Below are 12,115 nucleotides of genomic sequence, written 5' to 3'. Positions count from 1 at the left end.
AAAGTGTGAGCTTGTGTTTAGATGTGCTTGTTCATAATCTTGTTTTCCTTACTACAGCTGTCCTTGTCCTGGCTCCAGACAAGTAGTTTGTGTTAGACAAAGTGTACATTGTTATGGTAACCATCTGTGTGCTTGTGGGGTCAGTACACCTACAGTTCTTAGATCTATTAGAGGTTTTGAGGGATCCTTTCCCTTTCTAGCATTGCCTGATCAGGTCACATCTGAAAGTGGAGGCTGATCCTGACATAAAGGCCATCTCAGCTGCGACTGCTGGTCGTGCATGTTTACTGGGTAGTCACTATTACAAAGAGACAGATTCCTCTTGATTTAGAAAATTCTTCTGCAAAATAGCAAGTCTTTATGGGAGTGGAACAGATTCTTTGTAGTCATCTCTGAGTTTTATTGAATCTGTTACAGCTTCTGAGACATTTCTGAAACAATTATAGTTACTCTCCATGAAATTTTTCTTGTCAGTGTGCTTATGTTGTAGTTGAATAGCCCGTGTTTGCATGCTATAATTTCAAACTTTTCCCTAGGGTATTCTTCATCATTTCTGTTTTGCAAGAAATGAAACCTCTGTGTTAGACATTACTTTGCAAAGTTTATAGGAATTTGCTTTCAAAGATTCATAGCAGTACTGCATCTTGTGGAACTTCAAACTCTTCAAGTTAGACTAGTTTATAAACCATCCTATTGCAGATACCCAGTGCAATGATAGGTTTCATTTCTTATGAATGCTATTAAGAGTAATAATTGTCAAAACAACTGTTTGATAAAAACATGGCACATTTCCAGGCTGTGTTTTTTGGTTTTGTTTTTTGTTTTAAATAAAGCTACGGGCATATGATGAAAGTAAGTCAGAGAAACATCTGTTTCCCTGGACATGTGAGTTGGCAGAACTTCAGGAATGAATAGAGGAAGCAAGACCTTAACTAAATTATAACAAATGTTCATTTGGTAATCTTTTTTGAAAATTGCTGTTTGGGAATGATCTGGGGTTTTTATTTTGTTTCAAATAAAGGGAAGGCTGGATAACGTAAGCTCAATTCTTTTGTCTAGCAGCATAAAAGCTATGAGTGCTCTCTCTCTCTGTGAGATTATTATTAGGAGCAAATGACTGCAGGATAACAAAGCCAGGTTAGGATAGTGAGACAAGAATTTTTATCCTTCTGTTCTTATAGGTCTACAAATAACCCCTCAATCCACAGTTAAATGTGTTGCAAGCATTTTATATTTTTTACAGGTTTCTAATACAGTTTGTGTATAGTCTTATCACTATGTCTATTTTCAAAATTCTAAGAAGGTTCTCCCAGGCACTGGCTATTTATCTGAATGACTTCATAGAATGTGGTATTTCACAATCCAACCTTTTTAAATTCTATTATCTGTAAAACATGGGCTTCTGATTGGTTGAACCTATTTTTCACAACTTTCTTGAACCTATAAGCACTCTGGAATTCTAAAGTAACTTTGCTGAGGACAGAATTCTAGAAAGCTACATAGATGGGTTTAAAATAACTTCTTACTTACTCCCAAACAGTACTTAAAAATAATTCGTATTTATGAATAGTCATGTCCTGAAACTTGCTCTCAGTCTGGTCTTGCCCATAAATCTGAAATTTTTCAATTTTTAGGTTAAGGAAACCCCTCCATTTATTCCTGCAGATACTTGAGCCTTGTCATGCTTATTATGAAGTACCAGCCTATTTTATTAGAGTTTTTCTCCCATAACTTCAGCTGAAAACTCCACAGTTGTCTGAACAGAAAGATCATTTCTCTGTAGAAGGATTTGAGGCACAAGTGATTTTTGGACTGTTTTGTTGGTGGATTTCCTGCTGAAATTCTTTTGATTCAATCTAAAACCAAGGCAAACCTGTTTCCTAGTAAAGGAACTTTAACTGTGGTTTCTAAATTTGTAGGCATTAGTATAAACCAAGCTTGTCTGGGTGAAGAGAAACCTTAAGTTAGGTTGTGTTTAGTCCCTACCTTATGCCCTTATGCAGTAAGGATTGCCACACAAGGAGGAGATAAGATTTGTTGCTTGTCATGAGTCTTGGTTCAGATCAGCGCATCCGGCAAGCACAGTTGTCTTCAATACTGGTAGGAGTTCCAATGGTGCAGCTGAAGAAATGGTCACACACAGGACAAAGCCAAATCTTTTTCAAGGTCAATTTTTTGAATTTTTTGCTTTTTTTACCCAAGGCTTTTTTTTTTTTTTTTTTTTTTTTTTGGGTAAATCATGAATTGCTGGAAGTGAGAATAAAAATTACAGCCAGCCTGTGGTGAATCCTTAGCCCTTTGGAAGTGCTACTTATGTGGACATGTATAAGTATGACCAGAAAGCCTGATTCCTCACTGTCTCAACATTAATGTAGCTTCTAGGTCTGATGAGGGTGATGGATGGGAGGATTTACAAGCATTAATAAGAACTGTGGGTATAACTCAATCACCATGATAAGGAGATCTCACTAAAGAACACAGGGTTTTTCTAAAGGAGAGTCAAAATTGGAAAGCTCTCAAATTTTAGATCACCCCTTTGTATAGCAATTTTACATCCATTCTTGTGCCTTAAGGTGCTTCTCAGTGGGATGGTCACTCAAGTACAGGATGATGGTCAGGGGAAGATACAGATAATAGACTTTTCCCCAGAAAGAGAATGCTTTGTAAAAAACTGTGGATGGGAAACTAGGAGGTCAAAGACCAATCTGTCACTGAAATTTTCTTGTGCAAAATCACAGAATAAGGAAAATAAAATTACAGAATTGCATCAGAAAGGGTATTTCCATTGAAATAATGCAGCATTCATGTTACTATGTAAATAGTGACTAGAATTTGTCTAGAATGCTGCAGGCAGTTTTGGATATGCATTTGCAGAAAAGGCAAAATCAAATTATGATATTAGTAAAACTTATCTACTGTTTTGCCATCCAAGAAAAATCAGAGATCTGGTTTACTTAAGAATTGTAATACATAGACTACCAGAAGTTCATCAGAAGGAAGGATTGTGTAAAACTAAGGGCAAGGTTTATGTAAAATGAGACAGTTAAGACTGCTGATGGATACATTTAGATTGGAGAGGAAAAGGGTTTTAAGCTTCAGAGAAATTTCCAAAGCTGTGTGGGAGGCAAGTAACTCAATCACATTTTCATATAATGAAAACACATTTCAAGAACTAGATTTAATGAAAATGCCTTTCATAGGCTAAAGGCAGTTTGTGAAAGATTTTAAATGATGTGGTTGCCTGTTGCTATGAAGGAGTGAATTTGCTGACCTAGAGATCCGTGTTCTTTTCTCTTACTCTTAGTGTGGGAAGGGAGATTTTAAATTTTTTTTAATGTACTGGAATTCTTTGTTACTGCTGAGGGTAAGATTTCTCCAAATTTGGGGTTCTTTCTGAGTAATTTTGCTTTTATTTCCTTTGAGAAACAAAAAGAACAAGTAGGCACTTTTTCTCAAGCCAAAAAGTTGGAGGTTTCTTCTTCTTTTAGCAATCTTATGCCATGAATGTGATTGAATTATTCAGGATATAGATAACTTGGTTAGTATTCAAAGGATGACAACATTATCATGCTTGTTCATCATGTATAAAGCAGTTAAGACAATGCACTGAGTGCTGTGTCTACATGGATCTGAGATTCAGGGTTAGCTGGCTCTGCTATAATCCAGTGAAGAGTTTTGCCATCTTTTACTTAGTAGGAATGTTGAGAATACATAGTAGCTTTCAGTTTAAACTAAAAATCAATACCAGGAATTATTTTTTAATGGAGTGTTTAAAAGTTCAAAAAGTAAGTTCTCTTTAACAAGTAGAGCAAGCACAGAAACATGTACCTTTGCAAAAACCTTTGTAAGACACTGCTTCTGCAACCTTGTAGTTGCTGCCTCTCAGTGATGACATATTTAACTGCTTTAATTTATTATGCTTCTGTGTTCAGCCCTGCATTCTTGCACTTGCAAATCAAAACATCCAGGTCAAGGCTTATTTTGTAGCCACACAAGATTTTTAAATGACTGCTTGGATTTTCACCCTTCCTTTTTAAAAGTCCTTCTGTCAAGTGATTTTAGGACTAGCATGATTATTAATGGTCTTCTAGAGGGAAAAACATTGTTTACTTAGTCTTAGAAGTTCTACCACAGTTCTACTGTGAACCACAGTATGTCCCTTATTACCACACATTGATACCATATTATGTAATTGATGATACATTGCTAAGAGGCTATGGCCTCACTTTTGCAATAATCCTTATTTGTTAATGATCATGCAAATAGTTTTTCATCTTTTTCTTGAAAAAGTCACAATCAGTGAGAGATATGTAAGAGTGCATGAAGTAACTGGCAAGACAGTTGAAATAATAATGAGATATCCCAGATTGCACAGGATTGTGTCCAGACAACTTTTGAATTTCTCCAGGACAGGAGACTCCACAAACTTTTGGGCACCCTGTTGCAGTGCTATGTCACCCACAAAGAAAAGACATTTTTCCTCATATTCAGCTCAAGCTTCCTGTGATCCACTTTGTGCCCACTGCCCCTTGTCTTGTGGCTGGGCACAAGGAAGGATCTGTCCCCATCTTCCTGACATCCACTAATGTTCGTTCCTAATCCACATCTGAAGACAGTCCTACACTTAAATATGTACACTTAGCAGTAATAAAATACTGAAACATATCTTCCAGCTGGGTAGATTAAAAAAAAAGGCTAAATTTTGAAAACTGCAGGGTAGGCAACTTTGATCTTTCAGCTTACAATTGGCAAAAAACTTTCTGTTTTAAAAACAGCAAAGGGTTAGATATAATAAAAAGGGTTATTAAAGACATGAGTATCCACTGTGAAACCTTGATCCAAAATTTTTTATCTTTGTCTCTAAAACAGAGGCCCAAATATTTATGATTTCCCTTGCCATGTACACATATTGAATAGTAGCTCAGGGTTAGTGATTTCCTTTCTTCACAGACAGTAGAACAATGGAGGCAAGAAAAGAGTTCAGATCTTTCCAGCTTACAGTTTTAGGGTCTAGTAATCATGACTTCGATTTCTAATAATAACAAATTCTACTTCTAACATGAAACACCAAATTAGGGTTGAATTTACTAGATATTTCACAGCCTTAATATAAGAAACTTTGATATTCTTTCCCTGATGCTGCAAGATGGAAAATCCCAGACGATGTTCCACTTCCACAGAAAAAGGAATGGCTTTCCTGATCCTAAACAGACCTGTCAGATCATTGCATGCTGAAAGACATTTATTCTCTGCCGATAAGAAGAGCAGAGTAATTTTTAATATAATAGCCAACCCTAGATATAGGCTAAAGGGACAAGAAAGCAGTTGGTACCATTATTGCTGCCCAAAACCACAAGGGCATTTTCAACCCAGTGTTGTTTATGCAATTTTGTTATGCATCTTGTGGTATTTTGTGGTCTTTAGGAAAGTCTAAATTAATGTGGCTGCCTGGCATCCTCAATCTCAATCCACTCTAAATCTGTTTTTTTCTTCTGTTTCTGATATTTTGAAAACATGGAAAAGTGAGGTACTTTTCACAGTAGTATTTGAAGAAATACGTGAGAGATATTGATATTACTTTTCAATTTTAATAGAATTTTAAATCTTCAATAATGACTTTTTAAGACTGATATTGAAATACCTCTATTTAATGTTTTTAATGGTACAAATAAGAGTTTAAGCAATTTTCTAGATTTTTTTAAATGACAGTGCAGTATTCATATTGAGACTGCTGTTAAAAATATACTCAAAATATATTCTTCCATAAAGTACTTTTTCCTTCAATAATAAATAGAAATCTTTTTTTTTTATTTAATGTGATTTATTTTTGCTTTCATAATGCAGAAAATTTAGATAAATTTTTTTTTATTTCAACTAATTGGAAAATTTAATTACAGAAGTTTCATTGATTTTTTTTCCATTGTAAGTAAATCTGCTGAAATAGTTTATTTGAAGTACATCAAATAAAAAGACTGATTCTGATTTTTCCTATTTCAGATTATTGTGCCATGCAATGAAAGACCATATAGTGCGTGTCGCAAATGAAGCAGAATTTATTTTAAACCGACAAAGAGCTGAAGATGTCCACAAGCACGCTGAGTTTGAGGTAAGCCTGAGAGCTGGTGCAGTGCTGATTCTCTGTTTTCACTCAGTTGACGCCTTGACTGTAACTCCCTGCAATAAAGATTTTATTTTTTTCTTCCAAGGAAGAAATTTACATTGAAAGCATTTCAAAACTGGTTTTTAAAAGCTTTGGTAAATGTCAAGCACAAGGAATGGGTTTAATTTCTCATCTTGTCACTGAAATTCATAAAAGCATTTACAGCTTGAAGAAATGCCTTAATCAGAATGTCTAATCTGATATGGTGGACCCTTTTGTTCACAAAGAACTTTTCTGATTTATTGAAAATAGTAATGCAAATCACCTTATTAATTATTTTTGTTGATTATTTACAACAGTATGTATGAGTTTAGTAAAAAAGCAAAGCAATTATAGACTTAAGGTAAGTCATCAAAAAATAAGAAATAGAAAGGTTTTGTTGAACAGATTTAATATTTTAAGGTCATTTTCTTCAAACATTTTGAATTTTGGAGCACTTTAGAAAGCTTGCTTTTTATATACTGAAATATGATACTGCATATCTTTTTTGGCAGTTAGGAATCATTATCAACAGTAAGACTGAGTATTGGAAGATGTAACAGAAAAGCTGACTCCCATAACTCTTAAATGTCTATAATTCTTGTTCTGAAAAGGAATCAACACTTGGTTGCTTTTCCATCCATGAGTGGTGCAGTATAACATTTAAATTATGTTGCTTGAAGGTGATCCAAATGTTAAATCCCCTGTTTTTAAAGTGTCTTCAGTTTAATATGCTTCCAATTGTTTATACAGGATTAATTTTGTTCCTATAAAAAAAAAAAGTCATGCAAAAGTAATGGAGTAAATTTAATACTTCATTTTTTTCATGATTTTTTCAAATATGGTTTAGGTTTCTATGGTGTTTCATGCATTTCATCACTGATTTTTTTTCGTTTCTGGACCTGCCTTGTGTTTGCATGCATTTGTGTAGATGTAGGTATATATGTGCAGTCCTATATTTTCATATCTTTTACTGCTCAGATGACCTGGCTTTAGGATTGAGATTGACAGACTTAGTATTGATGGTAATAAATAGCTGTATCAATTTATTAATCAGTCAGAAAATGTCAAGAAGCACCTGGTGGCTAGAAATAGGATGCAGGAATATTAGTTTTGATGAGGTTTTTATCTCCTTGAAACAGCTCTCTTAAATGTGCACTTTGATGTACTAGTTTTTGTGCTCCTTGACCTAGCTGAGATCTGTGAGACACAGAGATATCTGTTGTCATTTTGAATACACATAACCTTTACTTCATTTTGTCAGAGCAGACAGCAGACACTTGTCATATGGGATTGCAACAACTTTATTACCAAGCTTATACTGGATATTTTGAACATAGATAAAATTGCATTTACAATTAAGTGTATGTCAGAGTGAAGTTTCATATTGCCTCAACAATAAATAACATTTGATATCTATCAGAGCATCATGCAGTAACCTAAGATGACAATGGAAGATTGAGTTATCTGCTCTTTGAAGAATACATTGAGGCATAAGATCTGTCAGAACTCCAGACAGAATGAGAATATTCAATTAACTTCCAGCTTCTGTTAGCAAATAGGATTTAGAATATTAGCTAAATTCCCTAAAGGAGTAGCCTCAAGTCTGTTTTATTGTCTGGTAAAGAAACCAACACATTTCTCATACATGAAAATTCTCATTACATTTGTTGTAGGAAAAGACTGAGGTACACATTTTAGGCAAGTAAGTTTAAATCTGCAAATCATAAATGAAAATTGTAAAATGTAGAATGTTTTAATGTGAAATTCACAAGTACTTAAATAAGGTGATGGTTAAAGTCAGAAAGAATGCTTTATATACTGTCTTTAATAATGGTGGGAATAGAACTGAATATTTTATTATTCATCCTACTTGAAAGCAGTAGGGACAAAGAGATTTCTGGTAGTTTTCTGCTACATGATTGTATATCTGTCATTTTGTTTTAATAAACCGTATAGGTATACCTTCTGAGGTTTAGTACATGTTAATCAGTGCTCTCATCTAGAGAAGTGTATGACTATTTTATTTTATTTCTGTCCTTTAAACTTTAATTGAATCATTATGGGTGAAATTATTTGTTCCAAGCTGCACCAAGTTACTGTGTCTCCTGCACAGACCACAGACCAGCGTCTAAATTTTATTCTGTGGCTCCAGTTGTAGTCACAGCCAGGGAAATTCCTCCCAGAATGGGTATTTCACAGTTAACTTTCATTTTGTTAACCTTTGTAATTGTTCAGGAAGAAAAATGAAAATTTAATTTTACTGTCCAATGAGCTGGTGAAATATTAACCTCATTACTAAGGCAGATCATTGTACTAATTGGTGCCTCCCTGTACAAGAAGATAAATTGGAAAATGAATTAACCCTTTATGAATTAGTGTAACCATTGTTCTTTCCCAGATAGATTACTTGAAATGATATCTGTAAACACAATAGAAAGACCACTGTTATAATCATACTGAATGCTAATGTGATCTGTACTAAAAAGGTAGTGTGCAGAAATATTAAGAATAAAATATAAAGTATAAGGTTAACTTAATTTCAATTACTCTTTTGAATGCTAGAAAATTGGTTTCTATTGAGCACAATTACAGCATCGAGTGTTGGCTAAATGTTCTGAAATCGTGCACAAAAACTGTAAGTGCAAAAAATGTGCCATAAAGGGTATTTTTTAAATTAGCTATTCTGAGAGTATTCTAGCCTTCATAATTTATACTAAGTAAACTATACTTTTAGTGGATTTATTTTAATTACTCTGGCTGCGTTCCCTTTCTTTAGACATTTTGAAAGAATTTTTATGAGGAGAAGAAATTGAGTTTGAACTTAGCATGATTTTGAGTAAAGAAATGGAAAAAGATTATCCTTATACTTAAAGAAACAATTTATCAAACCAAAAATACACTCCAGAATTCTAGCAATTTAGAAATAAATTCATGTGGAGGTCAAGGACCACAGCATTTATTTTAAAGGTAGTTTTCTCTCAAAGGACACATGATGGAACTATTAGATTTTTTCAGTTTAAAAGATTAGTGATATTTTTATGCATTATGGTTTTTAGAATTGGTAGTATGTTATCAAAATTAACCAGTACATAATTTTTTCTTGTATATTATCCTCTGTATGTTAGAGGTGTATTTTATACCTGAGAACACATGAAACATTTATAAAAGGATAACTTCTAAGGCATCTCCATGGCCACATATATACACACACCCACATGTATTGCTTAATGTTTTTAATTTGAATTCAGTTGTCTTTGCCCTTGGTATTTCAGTTTTTACATGTTCTAACAGAGTGCTTGTTCATGGATAATGTATGACAGGACATTTCAATTGAATGGTGTCATGATCAAGAAATATTACTGCAGAAAAATTCAGTGTCGCCACCTAGACTCTCTTAAACCAGACACTGTTTGATCACTTCCCCACCCCTTCCATGGTGGTGTTGAGATGTGGAGGCACAGGAGGTGAAAATCACAAGTTGAGATAAAAACAGTTTACTGGAAACAGCAATGAGATAAGAATGAGAACAGTAACACCAACAATATTAATAACAAAATATATAAGACAAAGAAATGGTTTACACAGTAAATAAAACAATACTGGACCTTTTAGCCTGCCACACTTTCTCTCAGACCAGAGAGAGAATCTCCCTTACTCCTGCCCCTGGCAAGTGACATGAGATGGTAGCAAATGTCACTAGGGTTTGGACATGCTTGCTTCCCCCTCCACTGTAAAAAAAATTAACCCTGTCCTGGATGAAACTAGGACAAATGGCATGCCCTATACTTCTAAAAAACACTTTAATGAGTTATTTTCACAATCAGAGAGTTAAATAAATAGTAATTTTAGGGTGATCATAAGTGGCCTGCCTTTAACGAAGTGGATGTTCTCTCATTGCCAGTCGCAGTGCGCTCAGTACGCCGCTGACCGGAGAGAGGAGGAGAAGATGTGTGATCACCTCATCAGTGCTGCTAAGCATCGAGACCATGTCACGGCCAACCAGCTGAAACAGAAGATACTCAACATACTAACCAACAAACACGGTGCCTGGGGAGCTGTTTCTCACAGGTAAGCTGCAAACATGGAAGGTGTGCGGCTTTAAATGTTACTTGCAAAGTTTGAGAGAAGCAGGCATGGTATAACTAAATACGACTTTATTAGGGGTTTAAATGTACTTAAATGTAACATATGCAAAGCTGAACAAAGTGCAGCTCAATTAAGCAGGTATTCCTGTTAAAAAATTAATTTAAAAATATCTAAAATATATAATTTCTTCTATATATATTCTTTCATATATATACTGATACAGTATTTGAGGTTTTATTTAGAGCTGTGTTGTACTTGTTTTAAAAGTTCATTCTATTTAAGATAGCAGTGAAAGCAAATGTTTTCTTATATCATGCCAAAGAGAAGAGCTTTGCTTCTCAGAATCACAAAAATAGCCAGTGGCTAAAGTGCTGACCCACATGTGGAAGATTTGAGCTGAAATTGCTCCTTTCCTTCATTCAGAGCAAGGTCTTGAACCTGGGTCTGTCATGTGAGTGCCCTGTCTGTGAAAGTTGAGTCTGCCAGTTCTCTCTCTTGTCTGTGCACTCTAGCCACAAATACTTGATTATTTATTCAGAGTGAAACAATTCAAAAGAAATCAAAGAAGTCCTGCTCCCAGATAAATAGAATTTAATAGAAAATCAAGCTGTAAAATTTGGTTATCTGCTCTGAATCATGCAGTGAAGAACAGAAAGATCCATTTTAGCTCTGATAAACCTTTTCAGGAAAAACATAGTTGAGATGGATAACACAAAAACTATTTTCTAGATAAATATTCTTTGCATTTATCTAGATAAATTTTCTTTGCATTTTCATTTGCATTTTCTAGATAAACATATTTGCATTTATGTTGACTACATAGTTAGGATTTAAGCCTATTAAAAAAGTTTCCACATAATAAATTTGGTGTGTCACCAATAAGGTTTAATAAATAGCACATATACTGTTCATTCTTTTTGTAATTCTATCCAGGTGGTTCTTGCAGTTATACCACATTCAAAACAAAAATTAATTTTTTCATGTTCATTATCCCTGTTTCTTCTAAAGAAATTACTCTCTCCTGGATGATGATAGAAATGCAATTATTTTTTTAAGATGGTAGAAATTGTGGAAATTCAATCTTACAGAAACTCTGATGTCTGACACCAGAGACGTTCTGAAGGAAATTATAAAAATGACAAGTAGAAAATTGTGATATGGTTAATTCAAGACAAGGCTTAGTCCATAAGGGATGCTCTAGTTGAGGCTTAAAGCTTTGTGTCTGGAGACTTGAACATGCTGAAAATAAATGTGATTTTCACTCCTTTTAAGGTCTTTGAATAATTAACATCAATTTTTGAAAACAATAGTGTTGTTGCTCAACTTTGTGAATGGCTGCAGACACTTTGCTGACTTAAATAAGTTCCTGGTGACTGCCTTTTCTAGGAGACTCTGCCTTCTTAGGGCCAAACAGCTTTTATCTCGTGGAATATTTATAGCTTACTAAATGGCAAAGTCCATTGCTGCAGCTTTTTCTTCCCTTGAGTCCATGATAGTTTCTGATAAAGCCATAAAGTAGCTTGACACCTCTGACAAACCCATGAAATTTCTCACACTAAACAAAAGAAATTCTAATTTTATCCCTGTAATGCAACTTGTCCAGTGTTGTCTACTTTTCAGTTACTGGCAGAGCTGCTTTCCATTTTTGATGTTTGCAGTGCTAGTTGTGGTGTTTGGCTTGGTTATGTTTTAGCCACAGGCAGCGGCTTAACCTGGAGAAAGGTCACATGGTGACAGTACAAGGTCTCCAAGTGGTGTTCCCCATTTGCTGGATCCAGTTGGGAAATGGCCTTGCCCTGCAAGTTTGGCCATGTGTGCCGTGGTAGCTTTGTGATCCAGCACACAAGTGCTCTTTCTGCCGTGGGACTAGTGGGCTGTGCGTGGGGA

The 12,115-nt window shown here is 34.7% G+C and overlaps 1 protein-coding gene across 5 annotated transcripts in view; it reads left to right on the top strand.

Annotated features, from left to right (window-relative positions):
- Positions 1 to 12,115, top strand: part of NBEA (neurobeachin) — a 452,410-nt gene that overhangs the window by 223,984 nt on the left and 216,311 nt on the right. For all 5 annotated transcript variants that reach the window (XM_058019299.1, XM_058019300.1, XM_058019298.1 and 2 more), the window contains 2 exons: positions 5,998 to 6,106; positions 10,044 to 10,210. In XM_058019299.1, the coding sequence (XP_057875282.1) occupies positions 5,998 to 6,106; positions 10,044 to 10,210 (276 nt within the window). The remainder of the gene's footprint in view (positions 1 to 5,997; positions 6,107 to 10,043; positions 10,211 to 12,115) is intronic.

This window comes from Melospiza georgiana, chromosome 2 (genome assembly GCF_028018845.1).
Source record: "Melospiza georgiana isolate bMelGeo1 chromosome 2, bMelGeo1.pri, whole genome shotgun sequence".
Lineage (NCBI taxonomy): Eukaryota > Metazoa > Chordata > Aves > Passeriformes > Passerellidae > Melospiza > Melospiza georgiana.
This window is presented reverse-complemented; position numbering and strand designations above follow the sequence as displayed.